At 37.8% G+C, this 22,021-nt stretch overlaps 2 protein-coding genes across 10 annotated transcripts in view; one reads left to right on the top strand and one right to left on the bottom strand.

Moving 5' to 3' along the window:
• P2RY14 (purinergic receptor P2Y14) overlaps nt 1-17,624 on the bottom strand; it is a 50,568-nt gene extending 32,944 nt beyond the window's left edge. The window contains exon 1 of one of the 2 annotated variants that reach the window (XM_016156456.2): nt 17,458-17,624. In XM_016156456.2, the coding sequence (XP_016011942.1) occupies nt 17,458-17,497 (40 nt within the window). In that variant the 5' untranslated portion in view covers nt 17,498-17,624. The remainder of the gene's footprint in view (nt 1-17,457) is intronic. The other variant, XM_016156453.2, reaches the window with a different exon arrangement.
• Nucleotides 1-22,021, top strand: part of MED12L (mediator complex subunit 12L) — a 307,612-nt gene that overhangs the window by 145,982 nt on the left and 139,609 nt on the right. The gene's annotated exons all lie outside the window — the stretch shown is intronic.

Here is a 22,021-nt window from a genome sequence, read left to right as displayed (position 1 = left end):
CAATAAAATGCCTAGAAGAAAAACATAGGAACGAAACTCAAAGACCTTGGACTTAAAGAAGATTTTATGAATTTGACCTGAAAGACAAGGGAAATATAAGCAAAATTAAATAATGGGACTACAGCAAACTAAAAAGCTTCTGCTCAGCAAAAGAAATCATCAGCAAGGTAAGGAGACAACCGTCTGGGAAAATATATTTGCAAGCAATGCTTTTATTAAGGGCCTAATATCCAAAATATACGAAGAACTCATACGACTCAATAACAACAGAAAAATAAATGATCCAATCAAAAAATGGGCAGAGGACCTGAACAGACACTTCTCCCTAGAGGACATACAAATGGCCTACAAACATATGAAAAGATGCTCAACGTCATTAGCTATTAGGGAAATACTAATCAAAACCACAATGAGATACCATCTCGCACCTATTAGAATGGCTATAAGCGACAGGACACATTTGAGAAGATGCAGAGTAAAAGGAACCCTCATACACTGCTGGTGGGATTGCAAATTGGTACAGCCACTATGGAAAACAGTATGGAGGTTCCTCAAAAAACTAAGAATTAATCTACCATATGATCCAGCAATCCCTCTACTGGGTACAAAGGACTTGAAAACATTTATCTAAAAAGATATTTGCACGCCGATGTTCATAGCTGCATTACTCACAGTGGCCAGGACATGGAAGCAACTGAAATGTCCTATGATAGATGATTGGCTAAAGAAGCTGCGGTACATATATACAATAGAATATTACTCAACAATAAGAAGAGATGAAATACTGCTGTTTGCGACAACATGGATGGACCTCGAGATAATCATGCTAAGCAAAATAAGCCAAACTGAAAAAGTAGAAAATCACACGATATCACTTATATGTGGGATATAAACCTAAAAGCAACAAATGAACAAGACAAACAGAGGCTCGGGGACATGGACAATGGACTAGTGATTACCATAGGATAAGGGGTGGGGAAGTCAGGGGGAGATACATGGGGTAAAGGGGGTCAAATATATGGTAGCTGTAGGAAACTGGACTCTGGTAATCACACAATAGAATATATAGATAGCACATTATAATGTACACCTGAAAATTATATAATTCTATTATCCCCCCCCCCCACTCCTTATTAGGCATATCTTAGAAAAAGACTTTAACATTTTGATTTCTGGGGCATCCAACTGTGACCTGTAGCTGCATTATCATTTTAGAGGTTGTCCAAATAGGATCTGAATGCTTCGCATCAGTAGTAAGGTTTGGGGGACTTTGGGGAAAGGGTGGACCAAAGTGGGTAAAGAGTGAGGATAGAGATGATAGTGTGATAACATACTTTTTACTTTTATACTCAATGACTTGAGTTAATTCCTCAATTGTAATGAGAGAACTGGGGTAAAAATGATCTAAAATCCTTTCCTCAAAAACTTCAGGCTTTTTTGGTAGTCTTATAGTGCCTTTCTAACATGATGGCCCAGACTCTGGTTTGAGCAACATGTTGTAAAACCTTATGTATATGTGTTGTGTTTGAGTGGCAGAGCATTGGAACCCACTTTTTTTCTATTAAAATCTTAAATAGGACCCTAGTGTATAAAAAAAAAAAGATAAAAGTATATTTTTGAATGCAGGCAGAGATGCAGGGAGAAGCTAGCCTACCTGTGTAGTCTCTCTATATTGTTGTCCCCAAGATATGTCTGTGATCCCCTGTAGCTGAAGAATACAGTTTGAAAGCCATATCAGTCCAGGAGATCTGTTATAGAATAAGCCTATCATACAAGATATAACTGTGGGCTTCATAGATATTTTAGTAATTTATAACCAATGTAATCCCATTTGTTTATTTTTGCTATTGTTGCCTTTGCCTGGGGAGACATATTCAAAAAAATATTGCTAAGACTGATGTTAGAGGGTTTGCTGCCTATGCTTTCTTCTAGGAGTTCTATGGTTTTTGGTCTTCTATTTAAGTCTTTAATCCATTTTGAGTTTATTTTTGTGTATGGTATGAAAAAGTAGTCAAGTTTTATTTATTTATTTTGTATTTTGCTGTCTAGTTTTTCTACACAAGCAACCTAAATGTCCATTGATAGATAAATGGATAAAGAATATGCACTGTAATAATAGCAATAATAATAACGCCTAACATTTGTCGAGTTTTTATAACATACCAGCTACTGTTCTAAATTTCTTATTTACATTATTAACTCATTAAAGGCTGAAAGCTAGTGTATAAATACTGTTACTGTATCCCAATTAAATGACGACAGTGAGGCTCAGAGTGGTTAAGCATCTTGCCCAAGATCTCTTAGCTTGTAAGGATTTGAGTTGAGGCAGGGAGATGCCATGGTCCTCTGTGTTAAATGTATACTTTCTACTGGTCCCCTAAGATGATGAGATAACACTACCGTGAATTACTGTTGGGGCTGGGGTACTTCTGGGGGAAGGCCTTGGAGAGGAGACCCATGCATGAACGCGCACTGGGGCTGAGGGATGAGGAGTAGGGCACTTCTGCGAGGGTCAGGTGGGTGCAGAGGTGGATCAGCAGGTCAGGAGTGTTTACAGGTCCTGTGTTTTTAGGATGGCCCAGCACCCTTTAGTGATTTGGCTTATCATCAACCTCACTTGAAATAGCTCACATTTCTTTATCATCAACATGTGGAATTGCTAAAAGAGTGCCTCCTGACAGGAACCTTTCAGATTATCTGAAAATGATGAGCATATGTTTAATTTTGAACAGAGTAACATTACATTTTCTGTGCTGAACATTCTCAAACAGCTGGAACCAGAAGGAAGTGTACAAATGTGGCATTCACAATTGGCTGCTCTTATGAGGGCTGACAGAATTATTATCGGTCACAGAGCCTTTAAATAATATTTGTTAAGTTGCTTTGTACTTTGATCTTGAGCTTCATACCAATTTAAGTCATATTAACTTCCAGAATGTCACGAGCCTGTGTTTTTCATCATTAATTTAATTTTTCTTAAAATTATTTCCCGGAACACTAAGTGGAATTTTTTTCTTTAATGTTATCTGAAAGAAAAGAATCCAAGAGCAAATTGATTTAATACACTCAGTGAATAAGGACCCATCTCTAAGAGATGAGTTACGTAGAGGTTGAGAGTGTGGGCTATAGGGTTGGAATTCCTGGATTCAAATCCTGCCTTCCCCACTTATCAGCTGTTTGAGTCTGGCTAAAATACTTAATAAATCTTTTAAATAGGGTTGTTGTATTATCAAAAGATAATATAAAGTGTTAGTGCAGTGCCTAAAGTGTGGAAAGCCGTCAATAAATGTTAGTAATTATTATATACTAGAAAGGCAGATACCTATGGGCAGAGGTTGAAATCTCTTACCGCTGTTGCCAGCCAACTACCCACTTAGCAGTATATCTATCTAGGTGATTTCCATGTGAGGTTTTAAATTTATATCTTTTTCTTTTAATTATTTTTTAATTAATTTTTATTGTGGCGACATTAGTTAACAAAATCCAGTAAGTTTCAGGTGTATAATTTAACAGTAAGGTGCACCTGTCATTCATTCTATCTATCTATCATCTGTCTATCTCTTGTCTGTCTATATTGCATCGTATGTTCACCTCCCATAGTTAGACTTCTTTATGTCACCACATATGTGAACCCTTTAACCCTTTCCCCCCACCCCCTCTGGTAACCACTAGTCTATTGTCCATGTTCATGAGTCTCTGTTTGCCCTGCTCATTTGTTGCTTTTAGGTTTATATCCCACATATAAGTGATACGTGGTTTTCAACTTTTTCTTTCTGGCTTATTTCACCTAGCATGATTATCTCAGGGTCCATCTACATTGTCACAAATGGCAGTATTTCATCTCTTCTTATGGCTGAGTAATATTCCATTGTATATATGTGCCATAGCTTCTTTAGCCTATCATCTATCATAGGACACTTTAGTTGTTTCCATGTTCTGGCCACTGTGAATAATGCAACTATGAACATCAGTATACATATGTCTTTTTGGGTAAATGTTTTCAAGTCCTTTGGCTAAATACCCAGTAGTGGGATTGCTGGATCATATGGTAGATCAATTCTTAGTTTTCGAGGAACTGTCATACTGTTTTCCATAGTGGTTGTACCAATTTGCAGTCCCACCAGCAGTGTATGAGGGTTCCTTTTCCCCCACAACCTCTCCAACACTTCTTTTTACTTGTCTTGTTGATAATAGCCATTTTTGTAGGTGTGAGGTGGTATCTCATTGTGGTTTTCGTTTTATTTCCCTGATAGCTAGAGATGTTGAACATCCATGTTTGTTGGCCAATTGTATGTCTTCTTGGGAGAAGCATCTGTTCAGGTCCTCCGCCCATTTTTTAATTGGCTTGTTTGGTTTTTTGTCCTTACTAAATTGTATGAGTTCTTTGTATATTTTGGATATTAGGCCCTTATAGGAGGCATTGCTTGCAAATATATGTATTCAGATGGTTGTCTCTTGTTGATGATTTCTTTTGCTATGCAGAATAAATGTCCTATTCATTTATTTTTGCTTTTACTTCCCTTGCCTTTGGTGTGTGTTGATAGACAACAGTCTAATTTCATTCTTTTGCAGGTGGCCTTCCAGTTTTCCCAGCACCAATTATTGAAGAGGCTTTCCTTTCTCCACTGTGTTTTCGGCTCCTTTGTCGAAAATTATTTGGCCTAATAAACATAGGTTTACTTCTGGACTCTTGATTATGTTCCACTGATCTGTGTGTGTCTTTTTTTCTGTCAATACCATGCCATTTTGATTACCATCACTTTGTAGTATAATTTGAAATCAGGCAGTGTGATGCCTCAAGCTTTGTTCTTTTTCCTCAGAATGGCTTTGGCGATTCGGGGTCTTTTGAACTTCCATACAAATCTGATTTTTTTTTTTTTTTGCATTTCTTTAAAAAATGCTGATGGGATTTTGATAGAGATTGTATTAAATTTGTATAATGCTTTAGGTAACATGGTCATTTGAACTATGTTGATTCTTCCAATCCATGAATATGGAATACCTTTCCATTTTCTTTGTATCTTCTTTGAATTCTTTCAATAGAGTCTTGTTGTTTTCATTATATCGGTCCTTCACCTGTTTTGTTAAATTTATTCTTAGGTATTTTATTTTTTCTGTCGCAGTTGTAAAAGGAATTATTTTTTCTGCTGCTTTTTCTGACGCTTCATTATTAGAGTGTTAGAACACTATGGATTTTTGAACATTGATTTTGTATCCAGAGACTTTACTGTATTTGCTTATTGTTTCTAGTAGTGTCCTTGTGGAGTGTTTAGGGTTTTCTACATATATAAACATCTTGTACACTTATTTCCTCTCTCCCTTCTGCATTCCCCTCAAAACTTTGAAGGTTGTGTGTTGAGGTCAGTGTTCAGTTTTACTGCTGTAATTCCTTCATTATTTCATAAGCACTTGTTTGGGGGAGAGGGTTGGAGTGTACCAGGAAGAGTTTGTACTCACTTAGCTTAAAATTAAATCATTATAGGATATGCTGTCCTATAAACTGAAGAACTGAAATCTTTCATGAGGGCAGTATGAGTGTGTTTTATCAGATAAGAAAGGAAACTGCATAAGAGCTTTTCCTGAAAACTTCTTGTGGCCATTTTAGGTTTATGTAAACTTGTTAGTTGCTATATAACTGTATGAAGTGCACTTAACCCAGTATGGAAAGGTTTCTCATAACCCAGAGTAGATTGTTTTCCCATTTATATTTGATGGAATACCGTTCTCTGAAATTGCTCCTCTTCAGTTGCAGTTCATTTTGGATATTTAAAAACTTGTCTCAGTCAAAGTCAGTGTGGGGGGAAACAGGAGTCTCCTGTCTGGCCCTCCTCCCTCCACACTCCTTTCCTCCCGACACCCCATAGTCTTTTCTCCAGCCAACTGCAAGAAGGGTCTCTAAACACACAAATTGTTTCTTGGCACTCCTTTGTTCAAACCCAGTCTCATGGTAGGTGGGGTGAAAGAGGGTTTCCCGTCACACATAGGATAAAATTTAAATTGTAATCATGGCCTGCAGAGCCCTCTGTGGCCTGGTGGGCCTCTGCCCGGTTTCCTGACTGCACTCCCTGTGTTCTCTTGTCTCATCTCCTTCTGTTGCATCCTCACTGGTGTCTTTCTCGTCTTGCTGCTTGTTCCTCCTCCCGCCTGTCAAATTGTGTTGGAACCTTTGCATATACTTTTCCTCCCTCTTTGTTTTCTTCCTATCACTAAAGTCTCCAGTTCTGAGCTCTAATCTTCATTGCGATTGCTCTGAAACACCTCATATCCTGGGCACTCCTCATTATGTCTTGCCCCAGTTCTGCTCGGCAATTCTTCATTGCAAAATTACTCATTATGCTGTTATTAGTTATTTGTTTATTGCGTGTCTTTCTCCAGGACTATAAACTCCTGAAGTCAGCATTCTGTGTTATTTACTGCTGTGTCTCGAGCACCTAGACTAGTACCCGGTGTATGGAAGTACTCAGTGGGTGCTTGTTGAACTAATGAAGGAATAAAGGAAGTGGGGAGATATTTGTAGAATATGATGTATGGTGCCGTATTTTGAGACTGTAGTCTGAATATTGGTCACAGAAACTAAAAATTGATCTTCTAACTTTAAAGAGTTCAAGGAAACTATCAGACTTTCAGTTTATTTTTCAGAGCACAGACATGTAGATTCTGAAATTTTTTCAAAAAGCAGAAGTATCATGAATCGATTGCTTATTTTTTAACATTATCTTCTGCTTTTTTATTTTACTCTTGTATTTATATCTTATATCCTGAAAGGACTTTTGAGTCTTCATTCTCATCTTTTCAAATGCCCACTTGCAGATTGGGCCCCATTTTCCCCTCATCCCCGCCTCAAATCAGTGCTGACAGTTTTACAGTATGTTCAGGGTTCCTTCTCTGTGTCTCCAAGGAGACACTTGATTGTTGTCTGTACCTTGCACTTAATTACAGGAGTTCTTGAGCCACTGGCATAGCTTTCACTAGGCAGTGTACACAGGTGCTGTCGGTTTTAGTGCCATCTTACTTTGCTCTCTTTCAGTTCCTTCTTTTACAAACTCAGTGCTTGCATTTGTGGTACAGCATTGCTATGGAAACTTTATACTAATGGCTGCTCCTGGTGCTAGGAGCTTGGGGAAGGTTCCTCTCATTTCTGTTAAACATAGCAGGTGCTTGAATAATATTGTTTCGTTCTACATCATTTTTCATAGTTTCATTATGCCTTAGGAACTTAACTCTTGTTTATATCAATTAATCTGTGGTAAAACTGGTTTTGTTTTACTTTTGCTTAAAGTCACAGAACCTATTGAAGACATTAAGTGAGGACTTACTGTAATTAGATTTCCTTTGATGTCCTTACTTTCCAAGGCATTCAGAGTCCCCTATTAAAATGAGAATGTGAACTTATCAAAGTCAAAATGTAAACAAATTTGTGAAATATATGAACCTTATCACTGAAGGTATCTGGCAATCACAAATATAAGGAACTTGTAGGCTCATAGTCACAGAACCACCCAGTGGAAAGCAGTTTGCTCACTGAAGTTAACATTAAACACAAGTTGGCTAGATTCTAGACATTATTAGAAAATTATTTGTGCCAAAACAGTATGTAAAGGGACAATTTTGGGGGGTTGCATTTTTGACTTCCACATTAATCTTAGCTATTTGACAAAGTAGGTACTGCATGCTTTTTCCTCGAATGTTCTTTTGTATTCTAGCACCTCGAAGATTTTAAGTAAATGAAGGAATGGCTGGCTGGTAGGAAGAAAGTCCAGAGTCAAAACAAAAAAAAAATTCTGTAGACATTCTACAAAGGAAAAACTACCTTCTTCTAGGCAGGAAGTGGTATGTCCATGCCCACCATGCCATAGAATGCTGTAACTTATAAACTCCTTTCTCACTTAAAATCAATAAAGTCAGTCATGAGGTGCTTTCAATGTGATTTAAAATGGATTTTAGGAAAAATTAGGATTTATGTTTCATAGCTACTATTGGTGAACTATGTAAATGCTGTGAAGTGCAAGAGAACTTTTCTAATTAAATATTGTCTGGGTAGCTTATTCTGGAGTGTATTTCTTACATGTTAGTTTTACATTCTTCAAATGAAAAGTTTATTTTGACTGTTATTGGAATTATTAACTAAACACTTCATGGAACGTAGGGCTTGCAACAATATTCCTTACTGGGAGTTTTTGCTTCTTTTATTCTTTTTGACCCTTCAGCTGTGGAAAAGAGTGTACATTTAGGAAGGTATAAAAATAATAGAGTGCTATTAAAGAAATAAGGATAATTGAAATACTTAATGAGAAAAGGAATTTAAATGCATAACTTAACAAAACTCAAGTAGCTGGACACAAAACCTTCTTTTCTCTTTAAAAAGAAATTGTACCAGGTTTATATGGTACTTTTCTTTTATTTCACCCTAAATTCTAAGCAACTATTGTTTATTATTTCCAAGAAATGTTAGCTTGTGAATCTGGGTAATCATTAAAAATGGGATACGTGCAAGCTACAAAACAGTATGCAAGTTCTTGGAAATAGTTCTCCAACATCAATTCCTTAATCGTAGCGTGTAAACCTAAGTGCTAAAGCAGAGTAATAAGAAATTAATTCGCTAAACACTGAGTGTGTTTTGACTCAATACTGTCAAGGACACAGCTATCATAATATAGCTCTTCAGAAGAGTCTCTTCATTGCTTAGTATGCAGATTATCAACTGTGTTGCTAAATACTTATAAAATTCTCTATGATGATAGTTAATTAATTTCTCCAAACCCCATTAAAATGGAAAAGAGTATTTTTGCTCAGTCTTGCATATTCTTAGTAAAATCTCAAGGAAAATAGCTTGAAATGCTCTATTTTAAGAGGCATTAGGTAATGGTCTTTATCTGAATAGCAGGAATAATTTTCTTTATATTTGAGTTGGCATGTTTTCCAGAAGAAATATTAGTAAACATTCTTTAAAGTCATATAGATTCTATAAAATGGAAAGTTTCAGGTTCTAGAAAATGTTTCTCGAGAGTAATATTTTTAACATTTATTACTTTTTTTTTTAAAGTCAGTTTTTAGCAGAGCTTTTATGAATCACTGACTATTTTTTATGGAGCCTAATTCATTAAGAAGAATTCAGTCTACACTAATGACATGGTAATGGTTCTAATGTCTATTTGAAAAAGAAGAAACTGGTTATGAGTAAACCGTTGTCTGTTTTCTGTGCTGGGTTAAACTGCTATTTGTATAGAAATCGAAACTTTGGGTTATCTTTGCCCTCAAGTCAGAAGCTTGTCATAAAGCAGGGCCATAACATCAGCTCTAAATGGATTACTTGGGTTGTCCCATTGGGTCACATTCATGATTACATCCCTGTTAGTCGGCTTCCTGTCCGAGGTATTACCAAGACTGGACACAGGCCCCTCAACAGGCTTTCCAAATACATTTCTCTTAACCTGTGAAGCATCTATAAATGAGTCTGTGGTTTATAGAACACTTGTTCTGCTGCAGAGATCTGTTACTAGATGAAATGGGAGAGTTAAAGAAGTAATTCAAGATGATCATATACTTCAATATAAAACTGAAACCATAAAGACTCTAGAGTTAAAAACAGAATATCTTTCTAACCTTGGATAGGCAACAGTTTCTTAGGATATAAAATGTGCTAACCATAAAATAAAAAAATAATAAATTGTACCTTTCAAAATGTAAAACTTCTGTTTTTTATTAGACACCATTAAGAAAATGAAAGGCTAGCTACAGATTGGGAGGAAATATTCGTAATACTTATCTCTGTTATAGGACTCAGAACTAGTTAAAGAACTATCATAATTGATAAAAAGAAAACTCAATTTAAAAAAAAATGGCCAAAAACCCCACCAAATACCAAAAAACAAACAAACAAAAACAAACAAACCAAAAAACCTGACAATACTAACTTGACAAAGAAATGGAACAATTAATGCTTTCATACATTTTTGGTTGGAATGTAAAGTAGTAAAATCTTTGTAGAAAAATGGTTCTGTAACTTCTTAATCAGGTTAAACATAGAGCTAACAACCTTTTGAGCTACTGATTTAACTCCTAGGTGTTTACCTAAGAGAAATGAAAGCATATACCTGCAAAAAGACTTTTACCAGAATGTTCACAGCAACTTTATTCATACTAGCTAAAATTTGGAAACAACTCAAATATCCATCAATGGAATAAAACAAGTAAACAAATGTATGTACTTAATTGTGATATACTTATAGACTGCCATTCAGTGATCAAGGGGAATGATACATGCCAACAATATGGATAAATCTCAAAACATTATGTTGGGCAAAAGAAGTCACACACAGAAGGAGTATGAACATGCGATTCTATTTAAATGCAGTTATCCTACAGCTAAAACTATGCTCTAGCGATAGAAATCAGGAATGTGGACACCTGTGTCTGGAAAGGAGCGCAGGGGAACTTTTGTGATGGAAATATATCAGTTGGGGGTGGTAATTACATGGTGACAAAACTCATTGAATTTATATTTAAAATCTGTTTTTCATTTTATTGTATGTAGTTTATACACCAACCTAAATTAAGTGAAGGAACAAAGTCAAAGGTGTAAAACTTGCCCTTGAGCAGTTAGGATGTTCAATAGACATGAAGCAGATTGTAAACTACATGTGTAAGTGGTGTAAGATGTTGGAAAGATGATAGATATGGCAGGGGGTATGCAGTATATGAGCTCTCAGAAAAGGGCAGGTCAAACAGGAAAGGCTTTCTGGGCAAGAGATGGTTCGTGTTGTGTTTTGAAGATGGAAATTGATAAATGTCTCAGATTGGGGTTTGGAGGGGAACTATTTCAAATAGGGTCAAGGTTCCAGATCAAGGGGTCAAGATAAGAATAAAAGAAGACATGTTTTGAGGTCAGTAAACATATTCATTGAAGTTGTTTCCTTACTCAGTACATCACTTCTCACTCCCTCTATTGCTGCACATTGTTTTCCTCTTTGAAGATTTGGTCTAATTCTGTTTCTTCTGTCTACTTGATGCTCCAACACAGTGTTCTTTCCTTTTTCTGAACTCCAATTTTAACTCCATAGCGTAGCACTTATTTTTTTTTTCTCAGCTTATATCCTACATATGAAATGTTTCATGGGAAAAGATTGCTTCCCCTTCACTACCAGCTAAAGTACTGAGCTCCTAATCAAATGCTGGTTAAAATTCTTTGGATGGAGGTTTGGTAGACGTGCAGGACAGGGCACCTGTTGAAATGTGGATTTACTGCATTAAGTGTATGCTGTCCACTGTGTACCAGATTCTATGATAACTATTACGATACTTCTTAGGTATTTTCTGTTTTTATAGATGAACAAGCTGAGCAGTTAGAGATTAAATGACAGGCTGGAATTTGAATATATTTGGCTTTCACTGTTCTTGCAGTCATCAAACCACTGTACTATATTACTGAGAAATAAGATGGTGGTGACGACATTAATAAACATTGATTGTACTCTTATGCCAGTCATTCTTTGGGTACTTTATGCATACTAATTCATTTAATTTCCATGATAAGTGAGAGAAATGAGTTATAGAGTCATTAATTAACTTATCAAGGTAGTAGAAGAGTATGTGGTGTGGAGTCAAGATTTGAAACCACATAGCATAGTCTTATTCTAGAATGCATGCTCTTTGCTCTTTATTATTATGCTATATTACTTGGCTTGGTAAACTAAAGGTTTGGGAGTCTCCTTTAGTGAGAGCATGCATGACATGTAGTTTTCGGTGGGGTACAAGTGGGTTCAGATAAAAACTAGTGAGGAAGAATGTTTTTTCCATGACATATTTAGTTTTTTGTTAAGATCTTCCTTACTGCCGTCCATCCGTAAAGTATTTGTGGAGAAACCTCGCCATGCCATTTCCTTACTAGGCTAGAACAGACTCCATTCTTTTGAGGGATTAAGATTCTAGGTCTAGGTCTGGGTTATTTTTGCTCATGTTGGCTTCTCAAGTATTTAAAAATTCCCATACTACTTGAACTAAATAAACTAACAAACTGGACATGACCGGCAATGTGCCAAATTTATGGTTTATGAAGGGAAGTTAGTACAGAACTCTACTCGGTAGACCCATACTCAGAAAAAAGTCTTGCCAGCACAGCAAACTATTAGGCAACAAGTGTATAATAAGTTATAATTATAAAATAATGTATTTAAAGGACATATCCTTTTCTAAAAATGTTTCTGACTTAGTTTATTGTTGTTGTTGTTGTTGTTTTCTGGCTAATTAGCTACTTGCCTAATTGGTACAGGTGACAAGGTCTGCTGCAGTACTAAGTCTTTATAGACTCGGTAATAACAGTCTGCATCTTAGATTTTCTTTTCATCTCAGAACGTACTTTTTTCTCTTCCTTTTTTCACTTCTGTAAAGGTGGTGCTTGCAGAGATATTTATAGTAGGGAAACAGGCAGTAAGGTCCTTGTGCCGAAACCTAGATGGGCATTTTCAGGGGCAAGAAGGAAGGGGATATTGAATACTCAGGGCCAATTCCTTGGACATTTAACTGAATTTAGTATTATTTTCCGTATTTCATTTTTGTCATTAGTATATGCAGAGCTAACAGTTCCTGACTAGTGTTAGGGTTGACTTCTGATGAGAAGAGCACTCCCTCCAAATCTCTACAAAGGAAATAAAAATGTAATCTAATAAGCTATAATATGCACAAAGATTTGTTATTATAACTAAGTTCATTTCCTAGAGGAGGAGGAGTGAAGATATAAAGATTTGTCTTTGTGTCTATTAAAATGTAAGCTTCATGAAGTCAGGAGTGCTGCTACACGCACAGTATCCCTAGCATCTAGAACCATGGCTGCCACATGGTAAGGAATCAGTGTTTGCTCAATGAATGAATGACCAAAATGTCTCTAGAATGAGAATGAGATTTCATTCATCCTCTGTAGCAGGACAGAAATGTTGCTTAGATGAAGCCTCATGTGAGCTCACCCACTCCGTTTACCTGAGGGCTGGACTCACTGGGAAGATCCTCTAAGCAACAGGTCAGTCTTGCCTTCCAGCCAGGTTTCTCTCCCACAGTAAAAAGAAAATTCGACACATTTCAAGTCTGCCCGGTGTAATCGTTCTAGTAGTGTAGTGATGTAAAGTGTGTGATCTTAGGAAATTGAGAATCAGATTCTTCTTCCAAGTGACCAAAGTTTATATAGTTGACCCTCGAACAACACAGAGGTTAGGGGTGCTGACCTCCCATGTAGTTGAAAATCTGCATATAACTTTGACTCCCCAAAAACTTAGCCTACTGTTGACTAACACATATTTTGTATGATATATTGATATATATATATATATTATACACTGTATTCTTACAATGACGTAAGCTAAAGAAATGTTATTAAGAAAATCATGAGAAGTACATTTATAGTATTTATTGAAAAAAAAAATTTCTTATAGGTGGACCCACACAATTTAAACCTGTGTTATTCAAGAGTCAACTGTAATCTTATTTGGGCAAAGCCTGAGCAGCCAAATAGCTGATCTTTTCGAGTAGAAGCCAGCACCCCTCTTTGATCTGAAAGGTGAAGGATCAGAACATGATATCTATCTAAGGCCCTTGATTCTTCTCAGAAACAACAGATGGAAGACCTCAGTGAAGAGCTAAAAATCACCAATTTAACTTAGGCTGAATGAAGGCAAAGATTTCAAAGGAATCGAAAATTTATCAGATCCAATAGCATGTGACCAGTATTTCACTTTGCCTTTAAAAGAACAGGTGGATTGAGAAGGTTTGTGGCCACCTTGGTTTTTCTGTGTATTAACATAGTCAAATTATTACTATAAAAATATGACTAGTAAGTTACTAGGTTTGTACTTTTCTAGGGTGCTGTTCAGGAGCTGGAAGATGTAGTAAGAAGGATTTTAAAGACTCAGTGGAAGAAATTTTATCCCATGTGCTACTCAGGAAGCTGGGAATTTAAATTTTATATAGTTTGTTGGTGGGTATTTCTTTGTAAAGATGGGGTACCTCTACTGAAATTGGTTTCTCCAGCCACGCCCCCTAGATTTTTATGAGGCAATGCATCTTTTAGCATTCAGGGAGGCTATGGGTTTAGTAACCGATATAGCAATTAAGACTTGAAGCTAATTTGCAATCCGCAGTAATTGGAATCCAAGTAGTGAACCCCCTTTGTAGCATCCAGTCTAAACTGCGAGGATTACCATGTAATTTATTGTCCAGCTCAGGACCCTTCTGAGGTAGAAAGGGGCACTATTTACAGTTGTGTCCAACAGCAGATGAAAACTGGAGTGTTCCTAGAATGTAGGGTCACTTTACCCAGTGGAATTCAAAATCGAATGTGTAACAGGAATCCCCTAGAGAGCTTGTTAAGACACATGTTGTTGGGCCCACCCCGAACATTTCATAATCAATAAGCCTGGGGTCAAAAATTTGCATCACTGGTGATGTTGGTGCAGCCTGTCTGGGGCTATACTTTGAGAACCAGTATTCTATGTGAGCAGGCTTGGCACTCTTGTAATGCTAATGTAATTTTCAATTGAAAGAAACTCTCCTTATTGTCAAGTTCTGCTCTGCTAGGCAGCCTTCTCAAGTGAGGATAACCTTGAGGAAGAAAGCAGAATAAGCTCATGTCAACTTCAGTCTTTGTCTCCTTGGACTGGTCTATTCTTCTTGTTCTAGAGACCGCTTAGGCTGGGAGGCTCACATGGTACCAGCCTAACTTTCAAGGAAATGCTGAAACCAAATGGAATAAATGTGGTTTCTTACCATGGAGACTAGGTTTAGGGAAACCTCAGTGTTTAAATTCACTCTTGAGGCATTTTATAGAGTGAACATTGTTTCTTTCGGTCAACAAGATTCTTCTGTTCGGTAGTTGGCTTCAGAGACATCTTAGATCTAATTGGAAGTATTTCGACTCTGTTTCTTTGTCTTCCTCCCTCCCTTCCTCTGTTCCTTCCTCAAAAATAAATGTAATGCTTAACTATGTAGGGATAATATGCTGTTTTTACTTTTTAAGCATTTATTCATTATTTAGACCTCTCAGTAACTGGCTTAGATTGAATGAGAAACTTTTAGATAGTTTTATTGGTAAGGCAAATGTGAACGTAGGATTCACCTGTAGACTAGTGGTTCTCAAAGCATGGACCCCCAGGTCGGCAGCATCAGCTTCACCTGGGAATCTGTTAGAAGTTTAAATTCTTAAGCCCCATCCCTATCTTACTGATTCAGAAACTTTGGGGAGTCAGGCCTAGACATATATTATTAGCAAGCCTTCCAGGTGATCCTGATGTGCAGCAAATTTTGAGGAGCCCTGTTGCAAATGGTTTTATGCTATATCTTATCTGTTTTGGTCTATAAAGATATTGAAGTGTCTGAATTATTTTTTCCAATGCTTTAATATATAATCACTTATACATCTACCTTGATTAAATGAGTATTTATAAATAATAGTGAAAACAATAATGATGTCAGCCCCCATTTACTGAATGTTTCCACCATTACTGTGTTAAAGACTGTAAATATCTGGTTTAATCATATGGTGATCTTGCACTGATGTCATCAGATAAGGAAATGGGGTTCAGGGCGCTTGGAGGACTGGCCTCTAAGAGGGTCAGTCTAGTGCTTTGCTGTCTAGTGTACCCACTAGCTGTTCTACCTTGCTTTGTTTTTTTCTCCCAATTCTTCTGTCTTTGAGAGGCTTTTTTTGTACTTTTGTCTCCTCTACCCGGTTGTATTTTGTTTGAAGATGTCAGGATAATTCTAATGTTGTTTCTAGTATAACTTTCCACCTCAGTGTATGTGTGTCATACTAGTTTGAACATATCTTCCAAATACATGATTGAGGATGAAAGTAATTTGGGAGGACCGAAGGACGTGCTGACTGGTGGCTGTTGGAGTAGAGTGAAGTGGAGCGGGTGGGTGGAGCAGTGGTCAGGCTGGGCTGATTGAAACTGTGGGCTGTAGGAGCGGGCAGCCTTGGGGGGGTGTGCAAGTTCCTTCCATGTGCTCAGGGGGCTCAGGATCACGATGAGATCAACTGGGTGGCCTTTGTCACCCCAGTTGCACCCTCTACCTGCTTCCTCAAGTGTGCAGTGGGCACTATAATACCTCAGAAAGTGATAGTTCTTTCCCCTAACTCTGCTCACTTCCCCATACTGGATCATCATGCTTTTAGTATCTTAGTGCCCCTCATTTCTTCCTCACCAAGCTATAACAGACACACCAATTTATAATTTATGCGTATATTACAAGTGTGCAATTGTGTATATGTATGCATACTTTATGATGTATGTCTTTATAAATTTTATTAAGTATAAAATTTATATTTTCATATGTCATAAAGTATGTTATTTTGATATTTTGAGCAATTGTTTTCTTATGTTTTTAAGTTATTACTGATATCTAGGTTTCTTAGTGCTGAAATTGTTTTCATGTGTGTTTTTTTTATTTTGTTTTTCAATCACAGTTGACATACAATATTATATTAGTTTCAAGTGTACAACATAGTGATTAAACATTTATATAACTTACTGAGCGATCACTTCATTAAGTCTAGTACCCATCTGACAGCATTCATAATTAGGCAAACTACAGTGTATTTTTTTTTTTACCAGTATAACCTTTGATTTATTGTCTCTATAGCATTAGTTGTCCTTGCTTAAAAATATGTATCTATAGATATGTCTATATCTATATCTAATGATATATATGTATACATATATATGTGTATATATATATCTGCAGATATATATATGTATATAGATATATATTTCTGGACTAGATGGATTGTGTGAGCTTGGTCGAATATGCTGACGATGTGGATCTGTGCCAGTTCCCCTGCGTATAACTTAAATCTATGTTTGAAGTATTTTAAATAATTGAGCTGATTAATCACAGATCGTAATAAGTTACATTTGAACTCAAATTTTTGCTACGCATAGAGACGTTTTTGCAGCTCATAATTCTCTAAAGGTAAATAAATATCTAATTAGTTAATGGAAGTTATCCTAATAACAAAGATAAAAAGTTTTTTATCTATATATGTACAAATAGATACTGTATATCCTTACACACATGCAATCGTAAACAAAAACGTATTCACATGGACTTATATTTTTGTAATAATTGATTTTGTAATTTTTAGAGGCAGTTTTGATACACATTATAAGCTTTTGAAATGTTTGTCCCAGATGAATACCTGTTAAGCATTTTCTTGTATATCTCTTCATCACAGATATATTTTAAAAGCCACAATTGGAAATCATAAATAATCATCTATGATAAAATTTCAGATTTGGATCCCCAAATCAGCATGAGCCAATATATTACCATACCAACCAATCATAATTTCCAAACAAAAGTATGACAATGGGGGTAGTGCAGTACTGCTACCCAGTTCCGACATCTCCTTTTCTATTCTCACGCACCATTTACACACACACACATTCTTGCAGGGAAAAGCGTTTTCCTTACCTGCCTCTAGCCTCTCATCTGCAAGTCGGGCAGCATTCATTTCAGAACATGTCTCACTGTATGCTCCAAATTAAGACTGTTTTATACAGAGTCCTTGCTTGTCTTGAAGAACGACTGAAATCAGGAAGTTGGCAGAAACCACGAGATAGTGGGTTGAATGTCAACTCTGCTGAGTTAGCCAACTAGAACTCAAGGCTGGAAGATGGAGACAGGGAGGAAGATAGAGATGTTTGGATCTCTGTGGGTGTCAGGCTAGCCTCTGGTAGTTCCTTTCCTTTGGTGATCCAAAATTTCTACTTGAAATTTTTTACAGCCTCCTCCCCCACTCCCCCCCCCCCCCACATTTCCACATTGTCTGGCAAATGAATAGCCAGGCAACAACCTAAATATATTTTCTTTTAAAACCTTGCCATTGCCAAATTCAACATGTGGTAAGAGGTGGAGACCTTATGGTGGGTAATTGAGGTAGATAAGGCATGGTTCTCTCTGAAACACCCTGCTAAGAGGAAATCGTCAACAGCCACATAATGTAGCACGTTCACAGGTGGGTAGTTAATTGGGGCCACCTGGAAATGCGTAATTACCATTTGAGTAAAGCAGCGTTTTGACACCAATGACCATATATATTAGGTAAGAGGTGGTGCTCCTGTTGGTTTTTTTCCATGTTAATTTTTCCATGTTTGAGCATTAGTGACAAATAGATCATGAATAGGACTTCAGATAAATTAATCTTTTGTTATGTTTGTGTGATGTGCTTGTTTTCAGAGCGAAAGGCAGGGCCCCTTTGTATTTTTGGTTCCTCTCAGGTTTTATAATATGATGTGTGATGTTGAGCAGGGAGCTCCATCCAGTGTTTTTCCCACTGAATAGTGTAGTACGCAGCTAGATTTGGAAGCACTCAGAATTTGGTTACAAAGGCTTCATCAGAGTGTGTGACTCAGAACCAGCTAAGAAAGAAGAAAAGCTATGCTCTGAAAAGCTCTTTATAAGGCTCCTGCACTTCAGGCGTGTTCACTTAGGTTGTTTCATTGCCAAATTATGAGCTAACGGCTTAACTCATAAAGTTCAGTTTGATTTAAAAACATAATATATACGTTTACAGTTATAATAGTCAGTAGTATTTACATATATGCGATGATAATGCCAGCTAGTGTTCTAGATACTTTATATATACCCACTATATAGTAGGCAGTGTTCTAGGCAATAGAGATGAAGTGGTGACTAAGTCAGACCCAAGTCCTTTTCCTCATGAAGTTCATTTTCTTATTTTGTGTCTCACATACAAACTCAATCGTCACTGTTGATTCATTTAATGGACTTAGCAGAGGCCCCCAAGGGACCCACAGCTGGTTTAGAGAGGCTCTCTACTTGGCTTTGCCCAAGGGATCCATTCTGGACCCATGTCGTCGTTGCTGCTGCTGTGACTAATGCTGCTAAGAACACCAGTGTGCATACCGAGGCTTGTTGGCTTCCACTGCAGGCAGATAGATGCAAGCACAGAAGGATGAGCCGTCGGAGTCTGGTTACTATCAGGGCACATTGCAGAGTCCTTCAGCTGTAAACGTTATGCTGATTAAAAGGATGCTTTGGCATTACGCATCCCTAAGCTGCAGTGCTCAAGACTTGCGTGACTTACAGCAGTTAGGTCCCATTTATTCTGAGTCTCAGAAACACACATTGGTCATTCCCAGTGCTCTCCTGTGCTTCTTGCCTTCTCCATGGGGTGCTCCGCATACCTGTTACTGAGTGTGGCTGGGGAGAAAATGATAATTTCCTTTACTGGAGCTGTTTGTCTTTTTCGTGGTACCAGTAATTACAAAGTCCAAGGCCAAGACCAAAAGAATAGCATTGCAGGTAGTCAACTGATGGCCCGTGGTCTAGATTAAGTGAGGTAAACCTTATTAAGGCCTTCGGAGTCAAGGAATTGTAGAGAAGTAGAGAGCTCATGGCCCATAAGAGATCAGCTGACACTCAGCTAAAGTTTGCTGATATCTGGTGTTGCCTCATCTGTGGGTGAGCTAGTGTAGTCAGAACCTTGAATGCTGACTGCGTTTGACTATTCTAAACATTTTATAAGTTTTAGCTCATTGAGTTCTCACAGCAACTGCATTAGCTGGGTGGGTTTCACTACAGTCCCCTCTCTCACCTTTTCTGTAATAGCTGAGGAAACTGAGTGTGTTGCTGCAAATTTGCTGTTCCGGAGTAAGGGGCACAAGATTCAGGCAGTTAAAGGAAAACGCGGGGAGCTATAGGCAACTGCGACATAGCTCTTTATTCCATCAAGGGCACAGCCAACTTCACAGGACAGCAGTTCTCCAGCAAGGGCACAGTATTCCCCCGCCCCCTCCACCCTCCATGGCAGAGGTGCCGTTTATACACAGGTTAAACGATAGCAGGACACTGACAGATGATGGGAGCCTGCACATGCATACTGGGGACATAGTTACATGAGGGGGAAAGAGTGGAGTTTGCTTCTGCTAAGGGTGTCAAGAGGGAGCCTGATTACGGTTATCTTTCTCCACACACTGAGGCACAGAGATGTTAAGTTGGGTCGACAACTCCTAGAGCTAGCATTTGGACCCTGGCAGAGTAGCTCATGGAGCCTGTGCTCTTAACTGCACTTGCAGGTTTCTCCTGATGTTGCACGTTATCTAAATCAAATACTTTTCAACTTCATGAATGCCTAACTTCTTGTGGGCCAAAACAAAACCTGATCATGCACTATATTTGGCTTATAGGAAGCCATTTTGTGGCCTCTTTTTTTTTTTTAATTTATTTATTTTAATTAGTTTCAAGTATACAGTACATTGGTTAGACATCTATATATTTCATAAAATGATTGCTCCAGTTGTTCTCTCTCTCCCCTGACCCTACACATAGCCAGTGTTCTCATGCTAATTGCATTCCCTGTGGCATGCTCCACATCCCCGTGACCATCCATCAGCTACTAATTTGTACTTCTTTAACCCTTTACCTCATACTCCCAGCCTCCCAAATCCCCTTCCCCTCTATCTGTCACCAAATTGTTCTTTCCATTCATCCACTCTTTTGGTTGAAGCACTTAATTCTTTTCCATTTAAGGTACTTATTGATAGGAATGTAGTTATTACCATTCTTTATTCCTGTTTTGATACATGTTTTTTCTTCTTAAAGAAGTCCCTGCAACATTTCCTGTAATACTGGCTTGGTGGAGAAAATTTCCTTTAGCTTATTTTTGTCTGGGATGTTCTTTATCTGTCTTTCAAGTCTAAGTGATAGCTTTCTTGTATAAATTATTCTTGGTTATAGAGCTTGGGCCTTCATCCTGTCAAATATTTTTTGCCAAGCCCTTCTGTCCTGCATACTTTTGAGAAATCAGCTGCCAGTCTTACAGGTGCTCCCTTGTAGGTAACTAACGGCTTTTCTCTTGCTGCTTTTAAGATTCTCTCTTTGTATTTAACCTTTGGCATTTTAATTATGATGTGTCTTGGTGTGGGCCTCTTTGGATCTCTGATTTTTGGAATTCTCTGAGCTTCCTAGGGTTTAATGTCCATTTCCTTCACCAGGTTAGGGAAGTTTTCCTTCATTATTTCTTCAAACAGCTGTTCAACATCTTGATTTTCTTCAGTTATGTAAATCAGACGGATATTTGAATCCTTAATAGTGTCCCATATGCTCCTTAATTATTTTTATAGTCTTGGCATCTTATCTCTTGCTATTCTGATTGAGTGTCCTTGGTTTTCCTGTCCTCTAGATAGGGGATTTGAGCCTTTTCTTTATTCACTCTGTTTATTCCTTTGTTTATTCTATTTAATATAGCTCTCATCTCAGATAATGTGTCCTTTATTTCATACTGGTTCACTTTTATAATTTCCATTTCCATTTTTATGTATTTTATCTCTATGTTGGAGTTCTCACTGAATTTATTTACACTTTCCAAAAGTTCATTGAGTTATCTTCATAACCAGTGTTTTCAACTCTGCATCTGTTAGATTACTTGACTCCATTATATCTGGATCTCTGTTCTGTTCTCTCATATGGTTTCTGCTTCTTTGTCTTCCCATTTTGGCTGCCTTTCTGTGTCTGTTTTTGTGTACTAAGCAAAGCTCCTAAGTCTCCGCGTCTTATTAGTGTGGGTTTGTGAAGTAGGTGTAGTGGCACAGTCCTGAGAAGGATTCAGCTGCAGGCCAAATTTAGCCAAAGCCTCTGCCCCTCTGGGGCCACCTGTTAAGATTCAGCAAGCAATCCACCAATGCTGTGCTTATAGTTACCTCAAAAGGCCACACTAGAAACAGGCCAGCTGTTTCAAGGGTGAGTCTAGGCGCTGCACAGCAAGGAGCACCTGACTCGCTGAGGATACACCTGGATGTGGTTTGGGTGGGGCCATGAGTTGGGCGAGGCGCGGTTTCAGGGAATCCTCTGTGCGGAGCAACCTCAGTTATCTAGTTTGATGATGTCACGGCTGTGGTGGCACTGTGTCTGCTCACTGAGAAGCGGGGCAGGCCCAACAGGTAACAGTGGATACCGCTGGCACTTCTGTACCATAGCAAGTCTTGCCTCGCCTCGACCCTTACTCTTACAATGT

Source organism: Rousettus aegyptiacus, unplaced genomic scaffold (genome assembly GCF_014176215.1).
Source record: "Rousettus aegyptiacus isolate mRouAeg1 unplaced genomic scaffold, mRouAeg1.p scaffold_m13_p_4, whole genome shotgun sequence".
NCBI lineage: Eukaryota > Metazoa > Chordata > Mammalia > Chiroptera > Pteropodidae > Rousettus > Rousettus aegyptiacus.
The sequence above is the reverse complement of the archived record's forward strand: the minus strand, read 5'-3'. Positions and strand labels throughout refer to the sequence as shown.